Raw genomic sequence first — 23,939 nt, 5'->3', positions numbered from 1 at the left:
ACCCTACTAAAGCCAGGAGCAAACAAGACATGAACAGGCCATAACAGCCTGTGACCTTTCTCAGGCACTTCCTTCCCTCATTCCATCCTGAATGTCTCAAGCCTAATCTTGTCCCCACTGTTTTCCTGCTGACCTCACCAGAAGCAGGATCCAGGCCCCGTAGCAGCTACCTAATAGCTGCTTAGAGCCTCTTCTGAGGAGATGAGCATCCTCACTTGCTAGTGTCCCAAAGGTTACGGTCTTCTTATTATAAAATCCTGGGCACAAAATTCTGCCTGTTCAGCTGCCAGTAAAATGCCGTGTACACATGGTGGCATGTGGAAATACATAATAATGTTTAACACTACGAGCAGACAGCATTATCAGGGAAAGACTTTCCCCTCCCACTCACCTCTTGTCTATCTGTTTCTTTTCCGTTGTCAAAATTTAGCATCCTCCACTGAGAGACTCAGTTTTGCTCTGATGCTTGGAAGGCATCCAGTCCCAGCTCACTCGCTTTCCCTGCCAGTCTCCACAGGTATTCTGTACGCTTCCAGCTAGTCAAGAAATGCTCTCTGTTCCCCTCCGCACCTGCAGGGGAATCTCCAAGTGACGGGGTTGTTACAGGATCCCAGTGTTAAGCAAAATTATTCATTCTTGCTCTAATGTATTAATCGCCTCTGCTCCGCAGCACACCATGAAGTGCACTACAGGAAAAGATGAGCCCTTCAATAGGAGTGGAGGGCAGCCCTGAAGAGACACTTGCATGATCCGTTTGTTATGTCAGGTCAGAGAGGAAACAAGTGGAAAACTTGCACACTTTTGGTTCTAGCTTGGCCAAAACTCATTTAGGTGTTCACTAAAAGGGTCTCCAGGAGAGAGAGTTTGGACCAGGGACTAATGCATAGACTGAATTCCATGTTTGAGGTTAACATTACTCTAATATTGGTTTAGCAAAACCAAAGCCACAGCCTTCCAAGGCTGTGCTGATCAAGAGGTCTTGGTGCACAATGGATCTCAGAGGTAAGTTCTGAAGAAACAGATTGATGGACTGAGAGGTGGCAACTGTGAGTAGAGCTAAATGGACAAGTTGTTCCCCAGGGAACACCTGGCCAGCCATGCCTTCAGTGGCCACAGCTGTCCCAGCAGGACCCAAAGAGAAGCTGCAAACATATGCTAAGTAAGGTGCATGGTAGCTGACATGAAGTCAAGTAGACGCAGAGTAGGCTAGAAAAAAATGGAGAAGTACTTTCCGATCCCACAAAACTCTAGACTTACAAAGCTTCCTGTTCTACACTGGGGTGGAACAAAGATGGTGTTTAAAGCCTTTTTTTTAATACCAAAACCATGAGTTAGGTGCACTGAAATTGTCAGTAAGCAAATAGCTCAGGTATTCACTTTATTTCCCTGGGCTTCAGATGATCAGGTCAAAGACTCTGTATCTCTCTGAGGAATTTTCATTGAAAAATGCTGACCAGCTTCAAGAATGACTTTCAGCAGTGGCTGTGGCACAGACAAAAAGAGAAGGGATTTACTCATGGAGAGATAAACACACAGTGAGACTGAGATGCTGCCTTTCTTTGATCTTGGCACATTTCTTGTCTGGCAACTGAGTTCAAAGGTAAGAGAATGAGGTTAAGATCTAGGATGCAGCACAACTTGTGTTGTTACTTCACAGACTGCTGCAGCTACAGCAGTAAATTAGAAACTGAGGAGGTGATTCCAGTGGAGAACTGGCAATTTTTTCCAAGGAAAAGTGGGCAAATATGGAAGGGATTTGGGTTTTGGTAGTCTTTAGGAGGCAAGCTCTTGTTTATAGACTTTCAAGCAGGGAAGTCTCAGTTCTGAGATGTACATTACTCCTTGTGTGGTGTAGGTGGGGAGGTACGGAGGTACAGTTTGATGTAAGAAGCTCTCATGGGCTTGTGTCTGGGTAATACAATCCAAACCACAAAGGTGACTTTGTACCTGCTTGGGTATGATTCAAAACCCTGAAACAGCCTTTCACATTTCTAACTGAATGTAACCGGACAAGATCACTTTAGAAATAATATTCCCCAGTTTAATATTGTGAGTAAATTTTATCCCAGTATGAATTGCCTCCTCCCTGGGATGCAAGAGTAATGTAATGTGTAGAGTAGCTGAAAACGCTTCAGAGATTAGCCTTAGCACATAGCTCACACCTACAGACTCTTCTGTAATAAATTAGTGTACTCAATGGATGAAAAAATATTGGTGGAGAAGCACGACTTGCAGTCAAGCTTCAAAGGGGTTATTATGACTGAGCAGCAGTACCTGCTCCCCCATATGCCTTCTCTGGTTGTGCCACAGGTAGTTTCACACCTCCTTTGCAGCCTCCTCTTCAATCTCCGCTTTCCAAATCATCCCTCCCTCACTGGCCTCCTCTCGTTTTTCTTGCAGGTTTTGTTCCTAAATCTAGCACACCTTTCCCCTCTATGCTTCTCTTTTTAAAAGCCAGCATAAACTAACAGGATACACTCGTGCACACAACCATAAATGTCTCATGATCCTGTGCTGCTATAAACTTCCTTTTCCAAACACCCTGCTGGCACTGTTTCCTTGTTAAATAAGCCCAGTGCTGTGCTTAAGTCTAACTTTTGTTGTAAGAGCTTCAAGAGAGGGCCAAGTGACTTTGTTTCCTTGTAAATCACTGAGGTACTTGCAACCCTGAGGAAATAACAATAATAAAATTATTAACGTTCTAATAGCAGCCTCTAAAAGCTAACAGCATTAGCAAGGCTTGGCATTTGTTTTTTGCTCAGCTGCATAAAAAGGGACCTAAAATCAAATCCGTGCAATATCTACTTTAACACCCAGTGTTTGATATGGATTATGAGTAAAGCAGCAAGTTAGAAAAGCAGCAGCAGCTCGTTTGGAGACATTGGGAGTCACAGCATAGCTGTGCTAACACAATTTTATCATACTCACGTGGGCCAGCTACCCTGTGCAGCCCTGTGGGATATAGGCTGTGTTTACCAATATTTTCTGAATTCCAGCAACCCAAGTGCAAAACAAGCATGATCTGTGTAACAAAGCAAACTCTGTGTCCTGGCTCTTTTAGCACAGAGGGCAATGCTTTCCTACAACTTTCACAGATCAGTCCAGTTGTTACTCTGGGTATTTGCCTTGCCAACAGTTGCACCAAAACATAAGGGAGATATGAGCCTATAATGTTTTGGAATCCATACATGTAATCCAGACAACTCTTCAAATCCCAAATCCTACCATAGCTGGGAAATGCAAGAAACAATATTAATTCGTGTTTGGATTCAGAATTCAGACTGATTGGGAAGGGCGGCAATGGAGGCTGTCTCCACCCTGGAGACATTGCCAAAGGAGGGAACTCCCCTTTCTGGGATAGCTGGGAACCAGTGGTTTACTCCTCAGCTGTCTATAGGAAGGGGCTTGCTGTACATCAGCCCCATCTTCCCTCCAGTTTTTTATTCTTTATCACTTTAGGAACATCTGGGATGCTTTGGATAGTGTTGTGAGTGAAGTCCAGGTCAGGAGTGGATTTACCAGGGGTGAACATCCCAAAGAGCTTCAGGCCACTCACATTCCCCTCATCCCAGGGTGTTCCAGAGCACAGTGAGGAATCTGCTCTGGATTGAGCTTCTCCCAAACCACCAGAGCTGCAGGGCAAGACATAGTGGCTGCCAGAGGATATTGCAAAATTGGAAAGACCTGACCTCTTCCTTGTGGCTTTACTTTTCTGATTTGTAAGTGGTGCGTTTCAGGGCACAAAGGACACAGTGCAGAGAAGCTCTGTGAGTGCATGGCCCTGCACGCTGCAGCTCAACTTGAAGCGTTGCAGTCAGCAGGGCTTTCTGCCAAGGAAATCCTACGCCCAGTTCCCTCCTGGCCATCTCTAGTGGGCTGCCTGAAGGGATAGCAAAAATCCCAGAGCATTTTCTGAACAGAGTAAGGGATAACCAATATTCCCTGCCTAGGCAAAGCCGCCTCTGTTCTCCGAGGGCGGGCGAGTGAGAGCTCAGTGAGCATGTAATGGCTGCCACACTCATCTGTGGAGTCACCTCGCTGGGGGATCTTTCTCAGTGTTGCATGAAGGGCTTTGGGTTCCCTGGGGTAAAAAAGTGCTAGAGAAAACCCAGCCCTTCCCTTGTTCTATTTCCTCACCTAAAATAGACTCCATTCCCATCTCCTGGGCTGGAATAGCCAAAACAGGTTGTGAATCCCCAGTGGAGCCACTCACTCCAACTCAGGCAACAGCAGAAGGACCCCCAGCTCTCACCTAGAGATCTTGAAAGAGAGCAAGCAGTGCCCACCTCTCCAGTCCTTTTCCCAGAGGAAGGGAGGGCAATAAAATGAAATGTGCTCAGGACCAGTGGGGTAGGGTTGCAATTTTCCATGAGAGCTGAGGATATCCCACACCCTGCTATTCCCCAAAATTTCTACTGCTGGATGTCAATTTTGTTACAGATTTCACAGTTCCTACTGCAGGCTGACGCTATTGTGTGGGAGAATGCAGGAGACTTGCTGAGACTGCCGACTTGCTAAACATGTGTGATGGGGGGCTCTCCCTTCCTCCATGTGTCTGAGCCTTAGAGGAGAACGGGGAGGAGAGCTTAAGTGGTACAGAAGAGGGAGGATGGATTGAAAGCTGCCTCTGTCATAGACTTGTTCCATTCTTTGGATTATTTCATTATTTCCCTGGGGTTCTCGGGTATTTTTGTTATTAATAACCAATAAAAACTGATACATAGTGCTTTGCATCCTGAAGGACCCTAAAGCACACCACATACTTCATAAGCTAATTAACAGCTGCAAGCCTAATTTCTCTCTTGTTTGTGGCCATAACTGCTGAAGGAGCAGCTCAGAGTCACACTAGATTTATACCAGTTTAACCGAGGACAGCGTCTCCCTATAGATCCAGCTGGATATGTCAGAGACAAATGCACTGTGGAGTTGGAGATGAAAGATTTGAAGTGCCTTTTCTCCTCCTTCATAATTTAAAAATGACTAAGGAAATTGCATTCAAAAAGCCTTGTGAACACAGCATTACAATTGCAAGATTCAAGATCTAGAGTTTGGGAATTGCCAAGCCCAAGTTCCAACTGAATAGAGGCTCAGCTTGTATCTGAACCAAGGCATGTACAGCTTGTGGCTCTGTCCCAGATTGCACAGGACACTTTTAACCATGTAAGGAGGGCTATTTCATCCTCTTTTCTTGCCTGTTAAATCTGCGCCTGTGCACAGTTAACTCCAATGACCGCTAGAGTTACAGTCTTGTTACTGACCCAAAACATGACCTACTGTACAAGGTGAGCCTGACTCTGTCCTCTGATGCACACTCATAGATAAGCAACACAGAGCAGAAAAATGCAACCTGATAGGATGGACTAAGTCACAAATATTCTAGCCCATGGTTTTCCTCTGTATACTTCTGAGGAGAGGTTAATCCATCTGAGCTTTAGGTCTTTGAGTCCAAGTTTGAGATGGTTCAGTCCTTAGGTCCTCATCCAGCTAGGATGTTGTTTACATGCTCTGATTTCTGAGAGTTTGATGCTGTAACCCTATATGCAAAACCTGTCCTAGTTACAATATTGTTGCTGTGATAGGGAAAAGGAAAAAAAAATGAAAAGAGATGCAACAGCTCTTAAATACTCCCTCCATCCCATCCGCTCCCCTCCCTCCAGGCTTACATTAGTATCTCCCTTCCTCTAACATCTGGATGGGCAGCTGTGGATTGGTATTGCCTGTGGTAGATATGGAGCATCTCCTCTCCTCCCACACCTTATGCACATCACTTCTCTCTCACTGCAGATAATTGCATCACCCTCCCTGTCACTCGGCTCACAGTTGTAGTGTCACATTTGACTCGTTACACACACACACACATAAATGTTCTTGCTACAAATTGACAGATTTTTTTTTTTTTTAATCCACGGTAATATCTTGATTTCTTCTGCTTGCCCTTTCTTTTTTGCCTGGACTTTTCTCCATGTCCTTATCAACTTTTGCCTTCATTTCTCCAACATCCACCACAGCAGCTTCAGCACTTAAGCTGTGTTCTTGGAGTTTGAAACCCAACATCATGCTACAACATCTGAGCACAACTATTTACAAGCCCTTTTCTCAATTCTTTTTCTGGTTTCCAGCTCATTTAAAATCTATTTCTGTCTCTTTTTGCAAGGCAAAGGCAGTAGCTTTTACTGACTCAGTGAATATACCTTGAAAATTCTGCAACAGAGGTTGTATGCCAGAAAGTTCATGTTTTTCCCACCTGGAGTGACACTAGTCACTCTAACAACTGTAGAAATCGTTTCTGACCTCTCTGCTGAGGAATCAGAGATGTTGTCAATGCTTTACTCATTCACTGAATCACAAAGGATAGTATCATTTCCAAAAACCAAATTATTTCACTGACAAATAAATTAAATCATAACATGCAGTTGGTACATGTGCATTTATAAAACTGTTTTCAATTCCAGAATGCTAGCACTGATGGAAAATGAGAGAAATAGAACATTAGGAGGAGCACAGTTATCCACAGCTTTAGATGATTTAGATAAGTCTAATACATTTTTGTGTTTAGTACTATTTTCAGAAGAAATTCAGCTCAGGTTTGATTCTGGCAAAGTCTAGAAAACAGAGCCAATTGTTTACTGTGGAGACGTCTGTACTGGATGCCTGCAAAAAAAGGATTTTTTGAATGATTTTTATTATTGCTGTGTTGAGGTTTTTCATTTGTGACTTGGACAGATGTCTAGCAGTCTCTGAAATCCAGCCACCCGCAATATTTCAGCTTGTAAAACTCAAATGTGCTGGATTTGTGTTTGCACCAAAATGCATTCAAGAGCCTTTGCCCAATTTTCCCAGCCAATCTCACTCTCTGCCTGTGACAAAGCATGGGAAATTTCAAGCCATAGCAAGGATATTTTTGAAAATTACAACCCTGTAAAAAGAGGGTGTTTATAAATGGAAATCTTCATATAATCTTAATAAAAGGTTTTGCTACCACTGCATCTCCACCCACGTCCATGGAACAGCTATAGCCAGCTCTGAGGCAGAGTCTATCGGCTACTTAGCAGCATGCAGCAGAAGTATCGAGCGGGGCGGGAAGGAGAGGAGGCTGCCGCCTCCAAGGAAAAATGCAAAGTGGATCAAGGCTGACAGCAGCACAGAGTCCGGCCATAACGCAGCGTGGGCCCCGTTGGCTGCCGCAGCAGAGTGCTGCAGGGGACCGTGCAGGCAATGCCAGCATGTGATGGGGCTCTTCTGCACTCCCACACTGCTGGGGCTCCACCAGAGGGACCTGAGCACCTACAGCAGCACGTGTGTTGCCTTTGCGCTGAAAGGGTGGTTAAGCATCGGAACGGGCTGCCCAGGGAAAGGGTGACGTCACCACCCCTGGAAGTGTTCAAGAAAAGACTGGATATGGCACTTAGTGCTATGGTTTAGTTGGCATTGTGATGATGGGTCAAAGGCTGGACTCAATAATCTTGGAGGTCTTTTCCAACTTTAATGATTCCATGATTCTTCTGTCATCGACCCCCTCTCCTTTGCAGGGTGGTTGTCAGGGATGGTTGCAAGGAGTGAGAAGAGCTGAAAAAGGCAGAACAGGAGCCTGGTGTTAGCTTGGATGGAATTAATCTCCCTGATGCTCACTGGTTATTTTCTATACCACTCTTTTTCTATCTCGTCATCTCCTCCTCAGTGCTATCCCATACTGGCTTCTCCCACTTATTTCTCCCGTCTATGTCTGCATTTCTTTTTCTTTGTATCAAGCATCTCCTGACTAAATTAATCTCTCCAAAACTGGTATGTTCAGGCCACCTCATTGCTGTAGCTTTGGTCACTGCTAATGTATTGTGATAAACCTCTTCCTTCATGCTCATCAAGGCAGCAGCAGTCTGTAAGACACTGTTTGTACCATTTTTACTGCAACTCTCTTTATAATCTGATCCTTGGCAACAGCTGTAATAAACATGATTATTAATAATAATGTGAGGAGAGCTGGTATAATGGTTCTACCTTGTAGGCAGGGCAGATATTCTTTCATAACTATAAGATCAATTTCTATTTTGCACCAGTTCTTTTACAGGCTTCTTCAGCACAATATCTGAATGATTTCCAGTGGCATATTAAGTGATGGGGCTTGATATCGGTCACATGTGGTTTGTTCTTTTATCCTCTCCCCAGGGAGAGAATTATATATGCAACACACTGGTTATGTTGCTAGGGTTTTGTTTGGCTTTTTTAACATATGCACTGCTGCACGTTTGCATTGAAGAAGACCACATCAAAGCAGGTATATTGCATTTGGATGGGAAGGTGGCAAGATTTCTGATGTTTCATTGTTCCCATGGGATCTCTGCTATTGTCCCAGGCTCACCTCCCCAGACCCCATTTGCTGCCCCACTGAGTTTCACCTTGTAGTGGACATGCCCCTAATGAGGACTTCAGACTCTTCAGTCTTAAAATTATCCATCTGGGTCAAAAAGTACTGCCACTAGTACAGCATCTCCTGCTGCTGTGCAGGGTCAGAGCTGTAAGAGCAGAACCAGCTCAAGCCCCAGAATGACCATGCCTTGTACACAGTGGCTACATTCGCTGTTTTAACCCTACACACTGTAACCTGTGTACTGAGGCATGTGAAGAGATGGCCTCATTTTTGTAAGATGCTATCTATAGAGAAATTTCCCAAGAGGGATAATGAGCTCTTTTGAAGGACCAGTCCTTCTTTTGGGCACGTCAGCACAGGTGGGTAAAGGCAGATGCCTGTGAGCACTGTCTGTGCTCCCTGCCACTGTGCTTTTCATAAGCTCCAAATCCCCCAAAACGATGAGTGCTCTCGAGTGTTTTTTTCTTGGGAGGGAGAAGAGCAATCAAAGTGCCTTCAAAGGGCTTTTCCTGTGCTTTCTTCTGCATTTCATGAAACCTCATTCCTTCCCCTTACAGTCATGTCAAGTTGGGCATTAACAACTCAGTGTCACCAATGTCAGTTTTTGACAGGCATGCCAGACCTCCTCTCCTGGTTTGGAAGCCTTTTGCCAATGCATGTAAGAAAGACATGCCAGCAGTTTGCTACATAGCTGTGGAATTTGTAGGCCAGAGGCTGGCTCTGAGCCCCACTTCACCACCTGGTACCAAATGGACTCTGCTCAGAAACAGAGTCGTGGAGCAGAAAGAAATGTTTGTGCTTGTGGCTGACTACCTGCCATTTCTCGTGTATCTTTTATGGGTAGATATCAAATATAGTTCAATCTGCGACAAAGTTTACTCCTAAGGCAGGAATCACAAGTGGGAACTTCTAAGAACTTGTGCACAGCCTTCACGTAGGGAGAAGGTTGCATCAAAAATCAGCATGTTACATCAAAAATCAGCATGTTACATTTGACCTAGACAGTGGGGACAATTATCTGGCCCAAATGATCCAGTGTCTGTTCACTTTCATATGTTTAATATAGGTATCCTCAGGCTATTTCCCTGAGGCAGAGAAACACCATTATTACCATTTCGAGTGAAAGAAGAGGGGGGTTAAGTGGCTTGCCTAAAATGATAAAGGGAGTGTGTGATGGAAACAGATACTGAATCTTTGGCCAACACCAAGCCATCTTTCTCAGCTTTTAGAGGCAACAGCTATATCCAGTCCCCTTTATTTATTTCTCTAGAAGCTATCATGCCAAAACCTCTGCTAAATTAGAGAGTGATACTGAAGAAAAGCTTTCAGTGGATTGCTTTTCTCCATAAATGGAAATATCACAAATCATTCTGGGAAAACAGGTCTTTCTGTTCTTATCCCTCTTTGCCTGCTTCTCTCCTTTTGGATGTCTTTGCCTCTGCCTCTGGCTCCCAGTTTTCAGATGTATGGTCCTGACCATTTAAAAGTGTTCCTACCCTGCAGGAAGGGAGTAGCTTTTCATTCTTTGGAACTTACTATCTTGCAATGGATTGCACTCTGCAGGCAAGCGAGACTTCTGAAAGAGACAGGGCTGCACAAAGCGGCACAAAAATAAACCACATCACCAACAATACTGAGCCAGGTTCTCATCAGGGGTAACTTGGTCTGAGTCTCACTGCAGCAAAGCTGATGGCTGCCAGCTGTCCTGTATAGACAGCATGTACCCAAATAATGACCTGGCCACACTGGAAGAGGTCTCTCTAAAGGATGAAGGTGCAGTTGACATTTTATTTCATGCATCTTAGACATTCAGTCCATCTTGACAGTATGGTAGGTTGTCTCTTCTCTTAATGACCTGACTGAGCAACTTCTGTCCTAGTCCAGGCATTGGGGAGGTGCCTGTTGCACCAGTCCTAGTTCATCCAGACTGTGTTTTCCAAGTTTGGGAAGGCAACAAGCAAATGGTGGTGATCTTGTCTAAAGACTCCCAGTAATCCCCAGGGGATATGGGGACTGCTTACAGGGGATTTTCCATGGACCTAGGCATCCCTTCTGTCCTGAAACAAGACAGTGCTCCTCCCCACCTCCTTTGCAGCCTGCACACCCCAAACCAGGGTGTGGACAACCCTGTTCAGAGTTTGTCTACACTGATACATGAAGGAGAGGGAGGTGGCAGTAAAGAATGAGAGAGACTGAGAAACAGGAGGAAGATCTGGTGGGTGAGCATGAGAAAGGATGAGAGGAGAGCCTGAGCAGAGGAGGAGCTACAGGGAGGAGGTGGAAGCATGTGGCTTAAGTTTCTCAGAGAGGAGCACAGGAGAAGCTAGAAAGCTCAACACATGCCTGTTTCAAGGTTCACAGCATGAAATAGCTTAAGTCGGGAAGAATGGGGAGGGCAAAGTACAGAGGAGATGTTGCTCTTACTCCCTTGGGGGGCTCTCAGAGCCCTACATGCCCTCCCAAATAATGATTTGTTCTTGCTTAGGCGTTCAGGAGTAATAACTGTAGGGTGGCATACAGCTCTTACCCTCCCTCCACAAACCACATGTGCAGCACAGCAAAAGGCTGTTGTGTCAGACCTCAGCAGCACTGCTGAGCTGCTCCATCTCCCCTCCCCGCTTCTACCAGCACAGGTGCCAGGGAGGCTGCTGCACCATCTCAGCAGGCCACAGATGTCCGTCAGAGAATTGCCGAGTGACCTTGGCGCAAGAAGTGACATCGAGGCCTTCCCCACACAGAGCAGGTTTCTGAACCGCTGCCATCCGTCACTCACCTACTCTGTGCACTCACACAGCCGCCGGCACCAGCGCACCCACACCATGCCCTCTTTAACGCGTCCCGGTACAGCACAAGGCAGAGGAGTGCTGTCACCCCCATTTTGCAGGGTGGGACTCTGAGGCAGAGAGAAGTGGTTTTAACAGCATGCCTGTGGCAGAGCAAAAACTGAATCTTGTTCTCTTATATTCCCAGTTAGCGCATTAATGACCTAAATTCTGCATCCGTTCCCCATCCATCGCCCAGAGGAGCTAGGAGGCATTGGAGGAGAGGGTGTGGTAACACAGGCAAATAGCATCCAGAGCCACGGCGCTCTGTGCTGAACATAGACAAAGCAGGGGCTAAAGTGGGACCAATACTGCCTTCATGAACCCCAGCAGGGTTGAGCCAGGGAGGGGGATCAACCTGGCACAGCATATCAGCCTGTGGAGAAGGGCAGCTCCACAATGTCATAGCATTTTAAACAAGCCAAGGCTGAACACCCCAGTGGCCAAGCACCTTGCTGAGCCAGGTCAGCAAAGCCTTTGAGACACTCAGCACCAGGAGCAGATTTTTGAGGAGCCTGCATGTCCCCTCACCCTGCCTAGGCAGCTGAACCTCTAACTGATTATCACACGCAAGTCCATATAAAAGACAACCTGCACAAGATGCAGCATCTTCCCCAAGCAGCTTGATTCTTTGCATAGGAATTAATCAGGCTCAAATTCAGCATGAAACAGAGCAGGGAAGAGGGAGAAAAAAGGAAGCAGGGAAAGGATGGCACACAGTGAGGGGGTTTCCAGATTCACTGCCTCTTCCCTCCTTGGCTGATTCCAATCAAGAGGTTCCAGCTGTGTGCTGGGAGCATCACCTGGGAGATGCATGAAGGCTCTGCCTGCTCTCTCAGCATGTATGGGCAGGAGGAACTCAGTGTTTGGGATCTGGTGGGCAAGGATCTGAAATCTGAGGCTGGAGACCTCCCCAGTGCCCCAGAGAGTGCTAGTGTTCATGTGCACTGTACAGCAGTGACCACGGCCAAAGGACCAAAATGACGAATATCTGCCACAGGCAGACGACCCCAGGCAGTCAGGGGCAAGCTAGGGAAAGGACCCCCTTCATGCTGTATCTGCCTGCCTCACAGTTATTTTAGTGGGCAAGTAGCAGGGTGGGAGTGTGCCAAGGGAATTTGCTCGGCTATGAAACTTTCCTTCCAGAAGAGCCATGGTTGAGAAGCAGACACTTCCTGAATGAGATAACTGGATTGGGGATGAGTGATTAATAGCCTTATTTCATAACTCACAGATTCAATGTCAGAATAGCACGTCAGAGGTACACAGAGAGGTACTGTTCCTACTTTCTTCTCCTACTGCTTACCTCTTAATGCACACACACACTCCTCTCTGCTGTCTCTAGCCTCTTCACAGAAGCTCTTTGAATTAGTAGTTAAAGGTGATAGGTACCTTGGAGGCATCAGACACAAGCCAACTGCATGCAGAAGAAATCAAACCTGAAGGCAGACCTAGAGGAACCCACCTATCTGCCTGATACAACTATTTGCTCAGCACTGCCTCCCAAAGCATCCCAAACATTGACCCAGCCAGGCTTGGCCTCAAAAAGAAACTCAGGGAAAATCCTTTGAGCTTGGTCCTTCTTCCAGCCATTCACAAATAGCTGAAAGACCATCCAAATTCATCCGGAATAGAACTTCCAAGGTATGATCTGGGGACCTGACATAGTGCCGGCAGGTCTCAGCCTGGGTAGGGTTGGCGTGGAAGAGCTCTGGGTTGCTCACCAGCAACCCTTCCCAGAGGCAACAATCACAAATGTGGTGGCTTCACTCTCCCCTCACCCTGCACACACCCATCTGGTTCAGCAGCTGGGTTCAGGATCAGGGTGGCAGGAGGCTTTCCCAGGTTGCCACAGCATTTGCCATTCTCCAGACTCAGGCTCCAAATGCTTCTGCTGAGGGATCAATCAGCCTGAGATACTTTGGTATTTGACCTCTGGTGAGGAGGCCCATGGGATCTGCGCGTCATGCAGACACCGTATTTCTCCTTTCCGAACAGAATGTGTCCATCAGTTCTGTGTTAATGGCCAGTCAGTGTGAGTGTCCAGAGGGAAATGGAATAGAAGGTAGGAGAAAAAGTTTGGGGGAACCCCAGGAAGTATACTGAAATTGCCTTTCACGTGGTCACTCCCGTACAAGCATGGACAACCTGATCGTTTGAGATACTAACCAAGCAGTGGTCACGATGAAAATTACGATGTGGCTTGAGGAGTACCTCTCTGGAGTGGTATACCTGATATCAAGAGGAGACAGGAATGATGAAAGTAAGAATCTGGTAGACATCCCAGATAGCAAAAGACTTGGAAGATGTCACTGGCTTCCTGCTGGAATGGCTTTATTGGCCATGGAGTGTGTGAAAAAGGGGGCAATGGAAAGTGTGAAAAAGGGTGCCCCGTGACTAAAGCTGGCAGAAGGCCCTGTACATACACCAGCCTGATGGAACTGAGTGTGTCCATCCCAGCTTCCCCCACTTCTGGTGGAAGATTTTGCTCCCCCAATACAAAGGATGTTTTGCTGCTGAGCTGCATATGTACACTCGCACCAAGCTTCTTGTAGCCTTTGTCTGTGACAGGACACAAGAGGAGGCCTGGCAAAGGTATGCATACATATGGAGAAAGTAGATTAAGAACTTTTGTTCCCCCACCACACTGGAACAAAGGGATGTATGCTGCCCATGAAATGAAAAGGCAGCAAAGTCACAGTTGAAAGAAACAAACACTTTTGTACCCAAAACAGATCCCCTGATATACACAGCGCTGCTGGAATCTATTGAGGCCACTCCAGGTGAAACAGAAACACCCACAGTTATACCAATCAATGCTGAGGGAAGGGACCCTGACACTTGTACTTTGCAGTATGACTCAGACTCTGGCTCCTTTTCCTGTCCCACCTCCCTCAGAGGTGGGCAGTGCTCTCCTGCCTATCTGCAGCAGGAGTCACAGAGCTTCTGGTGCTCTCTCCATCAAGCAAGGAGGTGCTGGACTAGGTGGGCATCAGGCTGGATCCAGACAGCAAACCCCATATTCCTGTGTAAATAAGAAGGAGATATATGTGTGAGTGTGCAAGGAGAGGACCTGGGCATTTAATGGGCATCCACACACAAGTGGGCATGCTTCCTGGAAGGAAGGCAGGGTGGGCACAAAGGGTGATGGAGAGGGTAGCTGTTCCTGCAAGGCAGGCTTTGGTGTTCTCATTTGTTCTTTTTTTTTCTTGTTCCCTAGGGAATTTTAAAGGTCTGTGTAAGCAAATCGATCACTTCCCTGAGGATGCAGATTATGAAGCCGATACAGCAGAATATTTCCTCCGTAAGTCCGCAGGCTCTTCTTGCCATGGCTCATAGGTGCTAGCATCGGGTGCCTTTTGTTTTCTAAAGATAGGGTGGTGGAGACACTGGGACCTGTGAGGCTCACCAGGACAGAGGAGGTGACCCCAGAGCCTTTTCACCCACTAAAAGTGGCTCCACTCTCACGTCCCTTGGGCCTGCGCATGAGACAGTGCAAGTTTAAAACTCAGAGTAACAATCCGTGGCTTTTTTTTATTAGCAGCAATTAATTGTGATATAAATTCAAAGTCTGAATTCAAATCCATTGAAAAGCTGCTGAGTGGGCATAAGGTCAGACTGGGCTAGCGGGGCCAATGTGTGTGCGAGTGTGCATGCCCTCCTAAAGCAGAGAAAGTCTATATTTCCTTATCTGATACTCCAGTGGCATCAGACTGAAGAAATTGGCTGGATTGTGTCTGAGGAGCACCTATTGCTGTCTCCACCTTTCATCAAATACCACTTCCCTACAGAGGCTGCAGATCTGATCTTTGCTGCTTTAAGAGATTTTAGTGATGGGAACAAGGAGTAGGAATAAGGACAGTCAGAGCCCTTTGAAGAAAAGACCTGGTGCTCACCCAGAGCCCTTGAGAGAGGTGTTATATCCCAGGCATATGGCATGTCTGTAAGGAAACATAGCCTGAGCTCCAAGTCCAGCCTATGAGTGAGGGAATCTCACACCGCTTTGCACAGCGGCATCCTGACTAGCAGAGCAGATCCACATCATACATTGCCCTCCCTGGTTGCCCTCCCCAACCAGCATTTCCACCCACCCCAGAGGCAGGAGCTTACTCTTCCTTTAGCACAGCTGAACAGGGAACACTCCTCCTCCCACCTTGCTATCCTGCCCTCTCTCCACAAGCCCAGCATCTTTTGACATCATAAGAACTTCTTTCTTCAGAAATCTGAGATAAGTGTTTTTGACCTCCCAAGGTTAAGCATCAAAGGCTTCCAAAGACCAGGAGTCTTTCAGAATAGCTCCTTGTCATCTGGGCGTGCTCCAAGCCAGATGTGGAGACCCAGCCCTGCGGCAGAGAGGAGAGAGATAATTTAGGATCTGTGAGGCTCATTTGTATGTGAAAAGAGGCAGATTTATGCTGCTTCCTCTTGGTTTCTCAAACAGTTCTCCATCCACTGTAAACTGTAAATAACAGGGAGATTGCTTCTTTCGGCTGCCTTTCTGCAGCACTGGTCTCTTAATTGCTGCACGGCCCCTGAACGGCAGAGCTGAAGACAGGCGTTTGATCCAGTTTGGCACAGCTACTGTGCAGGCTGCCTCCGAGGGCAAACCAGCCCCTGCAGAGCTGTTTGGGAGTGAGGAAGGTGCTTGCAGCATCAGCTGCACTTCAGAAAAAAAGAGTTGGAGGAAGGGGCCAAACATCTCAAGAAGGATGGGTCTGTTCCCTCGGAGGGAACAAGATCTGAAGAGAAAAATTGGCCCAGCGTCAGGACCTGACATTGTCCCCAGGGTAGAGCCCTCTTTCAGAAAGAACCAGGTTCAAAGAGAGATTTGGCAAGTCAATAAAGGACTACTTGGGTCATTCCTGAGGGAAGTGGGATTTCTTCCTTAGACCTGCCTGGAGAAGGACCCCACTGAACAGCTTCTTCCCAGAACTTCTGCCAAACCAAAGTCCCTGGGTGCTCTGCATGGGCGATGCCTGGTGGCACTGGCAGGAACAATAACAGACTAGGCAGTTCCCTCATTCAGGGGACGAGGACAATTACGGGGCAGCGTCCATGGCCTGGCTAGAAGGGCTTAGACTTTACTTCTGCCAGCCATCCACATGAGGCATCTTGGGCTTTTTGAAATCAAACACCTGTTGTCAGAGAGGAAGCAGAAGCATCTCTGCATTTCTTCGCTAGAAGACGCAGATGATATAAGAGACCATACGAACACCACCCCCTTCTCTTTAGGCTGCAGGCTCTGGACTCAGGAAGACTGGAGGAGATTGTGCCCCTCTCTTACTGGCCCCTCTCCCGAGGGGCTGAGTAAGGCTTCTGTTCTCCCCTGTCATATAACACCCATAGCTCCCCATGTCAGTCAGCAACCTTGTGTTCTCTCAACAAAGGTGAATTTTAGAATTAAGACAGATAAAACTGATGTAGTCAGGACCAGGCTGCAGGACTGAGCAACCAATCCTCTAGAAACCCTCTGAACAGTGGGTGTCTGCTTGATGTTAGCTTCCTGCCATTTAAGCTTCCCATTGTCAAATCACACCTTGCATTCCAGAAGCTGTTAAAATGGTTATTACTGCTATCCTGTTCCCTGACACACAGCCAGACAAGAGAGGTTTCTCCCTGCCTTCTGCACTCCCCATGCACAGGGAGTGGGCTAGGCCCCCCTCAAAGAGCCAATTGCTTGTGCCTGGTAGGATCCAGAGCCAACAGGGTCTTTGAAGCATGGTCTCTGTCCCCTTAGGAAAAAGTTCTGCATTTGCTTCAGTAGGGTTCATTCTTGCAGGCAAGGAAGGATTAGCTTTCATCCCCCTTTACAGATCTTTGCTCCACAAGCAGAATTGCACCAGCCCGTCTGATACCTTCCTTTATCAAGCAAGGCTTCATTTCACACTTTAACAGCTTATTTTCTCTTGTGAAGGGAGGAGAGAAGGCCTTCCTAGTTAAAAAAACCCATGAATATTCACAACACAAGCTCCAGCAGACCGTTGGCTCCCCCTGAACTGCCCATGAGCAGTGTGTGCATGCATGCATGTGTGCGTGGGGGTGTGCGTACGCACAGTCCTGGCCTTTCACTGCGTGAATATGAGTGAGGCCCCCCAGAAGCTTTGGGGTATGTTTTGCATGCACATATGAGAATATACATGCATCTATGCCATTGCCCTCTGCTGGCTGAGCTCTTCCCGTATCGACCGATGGAGAGTGTGCGTGTGTGGGAGCTGGCACATCCAAACCCATCACTGCCCTCTGGAAGGATCCCAGTCATTTAATCACTAGGATAAGCCTCGCGTTTCAGTGCACAGGGCTGGGACTTTCACTTTTCAGTCCTCTCTGCAGCTGCAGAGCAGTGTACAGCACCAGGAGCTCCTCAGCACCGAAAAAAAACCTCTCCTTGAGATGCTCATGCCCTTTCAGGAGGATTTGAGATTGAGCAGCTCTGCAGGAAGCATTTGGGTTGCTGTTCTTTGAAGAGCAGGCTCAAACAGCAGCGCCCCGCAGGAATAGAAGCTGAATGGTGCCTGGGCTTCCCCTCCAGTCCCCTCAAAAGCAGAGGAAAAGACAGTGTGAAGGGGAACAGACAGCACAGTTGGGCTCCCAGTTCAGCCACCAGTCTCACAGCCCCCTCTGCCTCCCTGTGCCAGGCCACTGGCTTCACGGCAGCAGCAGTGGCCGGGGCAGGGGAAAGTTGCTGTGGACCACTCTCTTTTTCTGACATACTTTGTTTCTCTCTCCCTCCCTCTGTCCCTCAATGCCTTCATCTCTCCTTAAATTACTCCTCTACTGCACATTGCCCTCTGTCTCTCCTCATCACTCCCATTCACAAAACATACTTGCTGTTCTTTCTGCCCCTCCCCTCCTCCCTCTCTCCTCTGCAGGGGCTGTTAGAGCCTCTAGTATTTTCCCGATCCTGAGTGTGATTCTGCTTTTCATGGGTGGACTCTGCATTGCAGCCAGTGAGTTCTACAAAACCCGACACAACATCATCCTTAGTGCCGGCATCTTCTTCGTGTCTGCAGGTAAAGGGATGCACAGGCTGAATGCCCCAGAGGTGGGCTCCAGGGAGTGGGGGGCTGCCCAGTTGGGGTATCCACCGGAGTACAGTTGCCTAGGCAGAAGTGTGTGTATTTCCCAGCCCTGATGAGCCTTATTCAGGGTGAAAGCAGCCTCCCAAGGATGCCTCTCCACCCACCCTGCTTGCCTGGCAGAGGCAGGCAGCAGTGCCCTGCAGGCAGGGGCTTTCCAACTGCTTGGGAGCTGATGGAGGGTGTGTTTCCCTACATCTGACATCTCTCAGGGACCAGCCGGGAGTGCAGCCCGGGGATGCGGCAGGCACATGAGGAGAGTTTTGCCTGACTTTCCCAAGGAAAGCTGCCTCCCGGGAGGGGATGGGTGACTGGGGCCCCTCCCATCCCTGCCTCTCAGGAGCAGGGATTCAACCCCATGCCTCCACCACTGCCCTGTGTGACCCTCCTGGCATCTCATTCTCTCTCCCCTGCAGGTTTGAGTAATATAATTGGCATCATTGTATACATATCAGCCAACGCTGGAGACCCCTCCAAGAGTGACTCCAAGAAGAACAGCTACTCCTACGGCTGGTCCTTCTATTTTGGGGCCCTGTCCTTCATTATAGCCGAGATGGTGGGAGTGCTGGCTGTCCACATGTTCATAGACCGGCACAAACAGCTGCGCGCCAATGCTCGTGCCACGGACTACCTCCAGTCCTCCGCCATCACCCGCATCCCCAGCTACCGGTACCGCTATCAGAGACGCAGTCGCTCCAGCTCCCGCTCCACCGAGCCTTCACACTCCAGGGATGCCTCTCCCGTCGGGATCAAAGGGTTCAACACCCTCCCATCAACAGAGATCTCGATGTATACCCTCACCAGGGACCCGCTGAAGGCAAGCACCACCCCCACCGCCACCTACAACTCTGACAGGGATAACAGTTTCCTCCAGGTTCACAACTGTATCCAGAAAGAGAACAAGGACTCTATCCACACCAACACAGCCAACCGCCGGACCACCCCGGTATGAAGCCGTCGCCAGGAGCTGAAAATGGGGCAGGAATGGGCAGGAGGAGATGGGGTGGGCTGCAGGGTGGGGAGGGTGGAAAGGGGCAGGGGGCAGCAGGTGTGTGGGAAGGAGGAGGTGGAAGCGCCCCTTGGTGGGGTGGGGACCTTCCCAATGCAAAAAAAAAAAATATAATAAAAAAAAAATCCAGAAAAAAAAAACAACAAAAGCAAACAAAAAACTGACAAAAAAAATAAAAAAACAACGAACGAACAAGCAGACAAGCAGACAAACAAGCGAGTGAACAAAAAAACCAGACAAATGAAAAGGAAACATGAGGAAAGAGACAACAGTGAAAAAAATTCTTAAAAAAAAAAAGCAAAAGAAAAAAGGAAAAAAAAGAAAAACTTTAAAACTGAGAGAAAGAGATTTAAAAAATAGAAATAAATTTAAAAGAAAATGCATGATTTCCCATGTACCATTATTTTAACATTTAATAAAAACAGATTAAAAAAATAAAAGGGAACCAAGAAATAACAAATGACAATAAATCGAGTGGGAGGAAGAGGAGGAAGAGGAGGCAGCTTTTTTAATTTTGGGGGGTTTTATTCTTTAATTTTATCGTTTGTTTCCCACTTACCTTTAACCCAGCACAGGCTCCTTGGGGGATAGGGCATAGGGCTCGGCCATCGACAACTTCGGTGTCCTTGGGCCAGTTATGGAGGATCCTGGATGCCAGAATCAACCATGACTCACTCTGTTCCCCCAAGATCCATGGGGATCCAATCCATTCCCCTGGGATCCGTGGGGATCTGCTTGTCCTCCACAGGTCTGTAGGGGTTTAGAGTGACTCCTGCCCCTAGGGAGTGCAGGAGCCGATGCTGAGTCACCCTTCTGCAGTGTCCCCAGGGGGGTCTCCACTTCCCCAGCCCTGGGGACCCCGGGGTCAATGGTGACAGTGCAAAAAGCAAACAGACACAGTAAATAAAGACATACACAGAGACAAAAAAAAAAAAAAAAAGGACAAAAAAGGTTTCTTAAAAAAAGTGGCAATTTTTTTAATGAAAAAACAGCTATAAATAAATGTAAATATAATAAGCGGATTTACTTGCAAGAAGAACAGATAGTATTTTTTCTTTTCATTTTTGTTTTCTTCAGCTTTAAACTGTGAAAAAAAAAAAGGAAAAGAGGCAATGAGGAGCTGTGTGGGAGGCACAGGTATAGGGGGGGGGCTGGTGGATGGCAACCAGGGCTCCCATCCCTTCAGGATGTTGATGCTGGGGGGACACACATGGGATGCTGGGGGTGGGGGGGCAACACTCACACACGTGTGCCCATGCTCACACACTCGTGCCCTGGTGTGCATGTGCTCTCCTGTGAATGCTCCAGAGGCTCCCTGGGGTGACCATGCACTGCCCAAATCTTTCCAGATCCCCCTTACGTCCCACCATGGCTGCAGCCATGTGGGGATGTGGTGAGGCCCACGCAGCAGACCCCTGAAATAGCTCCTGTCCTCCCCTGGGCAAAGCCAGCCGACCCTGAGCCAATGTCAGCTGCAGGCTGCTTGGCCTTGATTCATGTAGCCTCCCAGTCCCCATCCCAGAGAGTGCCCTGCTCCAGGCCTGAGCGCCCCGCATCCGAACTTCCATGCCAGGGAGAAGTGTGGAGCCATCGGGTGCTTCCATGCCTGCTGGGTTTTGTCGTTCTCCCCACCCTTCTCCTGATGGTTCATGGCTGCCATGGTGTCCCCCACAGCAGCAAGGCAAACTGGATCCCCACCATTCTGCCCTGGGATATTTGGCCTGGCTGCCTCCCCCTCCGTCCCTGCCATGATGGGGGAACAGGGCACAGGGGTGCCAGCTTTTAATCCAGTGCTCCCCACAATAGTCACTGCTGACAGAGGCAGGAGAGGAGGTGGCAGCAGGGGAGAGCAGGGGGACCCCTATGACACCCCCTGAGATACTGGCCAGCCCAGAGCAAGGACAGGCCCCCTTTAGGGCTGCTACCCAAAAGTGGCAGTGCTCTGGGCAGGCACAAAGCCAAGGGATTGCAGGATGGGGCTGCTGAGCTCTTCGGCAACTCAGACCCACTTTTTGACTTTTTTTCCGTCCCCATTCCTGCTGCTCCAGTTTTAGGAGCTGCACAGTCCTCGCTTCAGATCCCAGTGGGGTTTCTGCTTTAAAGCAGCCAGATCTTCCCTGCTTCCCACCGACCCACTGATACTTTAACTCTCCTTCCCCGCTCTGGGCTATGGCAGGGGGCAGCAGCAGGACAGGATCACCCCCAAAAACAGCATCACAGGGCAAGAGGTGGATGGGAGCCCCTTGGCTGGGTGTTCAGACCCCCCCCCCCCACCACTGACATCCCCTCCCATGGCCCTCCAATCCTTTAAAAAAGACTCAGAGGGGACATCCCACCCCCTCCAATGCCCCCCGTGGAATAAGTTAAAGCCAGTTCCCCAGAACCCAGTGTAGAGGGAAGGTAGCGCTGGGATTTCCACCTCCAGTGACCCTCACCCACCCAACACTGCATGGAGCTGGGGAGCATTCACAGGGCTGAGTACACCCCCAGGGCCAGATGGGAAAGAGAGAGTGAGGGAGTGCGCCAGAAGAGCGTGTGCAGGAGGTAAGAGCTGGAGGGGAAGATTTTTCCCCAGGATGTTGCTCATGTCCAGCTCAAACCAGTACAAGAAACCAACCTCCATTTTCTTTATCTCGTGGTTTTTTTCAGACTGTTAAAAAGAAAAAAAATTTTAAAAAGAGAAAATAACAAAAAAAAAAATCCTGGTACATGAAATAAAGATTTTTTTTTTTATAACTTGGTCCTCGTTTACGTGGATTTATTGGGGGCATTTATTGTCTCACTGTGCCAGAAGAGTACTTCAAAACCAAGCAAGAAAATCAACCACTGTGGATAATTTTGTCCTCATTGGCAATTCAGTGGATAGTCTTGCTTCAAGATGGCCTTCAAGATACAAGGAGAATGCACAAAGCAAGAGGAGAGGGCTTTGCCATAATGTTTTTTGAAGTAAGTGTGGGTAAACTCAAGTCACACATGTGATCTTTCCCTGCTGCCCTCCAAAACATCTGCTCCAGCCCCTGTTTAGCTTCCAGTATCTACCCTCCTGTTCTATTCTTCTCAGGGTGGAGATACCACAAGGGTTGATGCCCCAACTCCCACTGGAAGACAGTGGATCTATGGCAGCAAGCCAAGAATTACCGGCAAGCTGAGAATTCACACAGGCTGGAGGGCTCAAAAAGGAAAAAGAAAGTGAGCCTAGCATTGTTTTGAGGTTTTGTTCAGCCATTCATGGGATTTCTGGTAATGTCCTCAGTAGCTGGGAAGTGGTTGTCTGGTAGAAATGCTCAGTGTAGGAGCCCGGAGCAGAGGAATTACTTACAGTTGGAGGTGCAGACCCAGAAATGGGTGAGGTGGCAGCAGCACAGGGAGGTGAGATCCCCACAAAAGGGACTAGGTTCCTGGCACATCCCCTCACCTCTCGCTCACCATCAGCACCAGGGCTGCCACCAACCAGCTGAGATCCCCTCACCCTGCACTGGGTTCTCACTTGCATGAGACCCTCTGTGGCCTTCCGAAGCAGACCAGAATCCCCATTAGACTCTGTGACCACTAACTCAGAGGGATGACACAGAAGGACAGCCACCTGAGTGACAAAGCTTCTCTGAAGTGTGGCCAGAGTCTGACCCATGGTAGGCAAGTAAGAACAGGGGAGTTAATTTGTCAGCAGCAGGGGGGCAGCAGGGTGAAGGCACATGTGGCTCCACATGTCCCATCAGACACTGATGTGTTGCAGTGCAATCACAGCACCACAGTCCTACCCACCACCCAATGCACCTCACACAGGTTGATACCAGTGCTCAGCATCTGTATCCACTGGCCAGCACATGTGGATCCCCACTCTGGCTCTCCCTGGACCTCTCCAGGACAACCTCCCCCAGCTCACCGTTCTTCTCTGGGTCCCTGGTAGCACCTAACCCTGTACATTTCATGGGCCAGCTGGCAGGACACTTCACTGCCAAGGTAATTGGGGCAACCCAACGACCCACTTCTGCTCCTCCTCCAGGGACCCTTCCCATGAGCAACCTCACCAAGAAGGAGGGCACAAGGAGGGGAGAGGCAGCAAAGCAGGCCAGGCGCCTGTCTGGGGGACGTCAGGGAGCTCCCAGCCCTGCCATGTGCACGTCTAGGATGCAGCCGCCCTCCTATCGCATCTAGCTCAGAGACTCCAAAATCTTCTCAGCCCCCTCCTCATCCCCTTGCCTGGGTCTGAAACCTCCACCAGTGCTGGGTGCTTCCACTCAGGCATGGGTAGGATAAGCTGGAGGAATCCCCCTCCATCTTCTCCATCCTCAAGGATGTTTCCAATCCTTGCCTGCTGCAGAGCCTGGGCCAAGAGGGTGCTCGCTCATCCTCCCTCATGACAGTGGGGCAGTGCAGAGATGTGGCTACATTTCCCACACAGTGTCCTGTCTGGAGTGAAGGGAGTGCATGGCTCAGCCCTCCTGCACCACTCCATGAGGGGTTCCTTTCTCGTACTGTACAGATGCTTCTGCCCTTCTCTATCTGGCTTTTGTGGAAGAGGTAACAGAGTAGGAGAGGCAGGGAAACAGCACCAGCCTGAAATTAGGTGTAGAGAATGCTCCTCAGACAGGGCCAGCCTCCATGTCATAATAATTAATACTAATATTCAGCACTTATACAGCCCTTTTCATGTTCAAAGCACTTTG

At 48.4% G+C, this 23,939-nt stretch overlaps 1 protein-coding gene across 2 annotated transcripts in view; it reads left to right on the top strand.

The window, feature by feature from the left end:
• CACNG2 (calcium voltage-gated channel auxiliary subunit gamma 2) overlaps positions 1-19,583 on the top strand; it is a 52,332-nt gene extending 32,749 nt beyond the window's left edge. For both annotated transcript variants that reach the window (XM_027667439.1, XM_027667433.1), the window contains 3 exons: positions 14,408-14,491; positions 18,057-18,197; positions 18,680-19,583. In XM_027667439.1, coding sequence (XP_027523240.1) covers positions 14,408-14,491; positions 18,057-18,197; positions 18,680-19,215 — 761 coding nt within the window. In that variant the 3' untranslated portion in view covers positions 19,216-19,583. The remainder of the gene's footprint in view (positions 1-14,407; positions 14,492-18,056; positions 18,198-18,679) is intronic.
• Positions 19,584-23,939: the final 4,356 nt, after the last annotated feature.

The sequence above is a fragment of the Corapipo altera genome, unplaced genomic scaffold (genome assembly GCF_003945725.1).
Source record: "Corapipo altera isolate COAL_440 unplaced genomic scaffold, ASM394572v1 1, whole genome shotgun sequence".
NCBI lineage: Eukaryota > Metazoa > Chordata > Aves > Passeriformes > Pipridae > Corapipo > Corapipo altera.
This window is presented reverse-complemented; position numbering and strand designations above follow the sequence as displayed.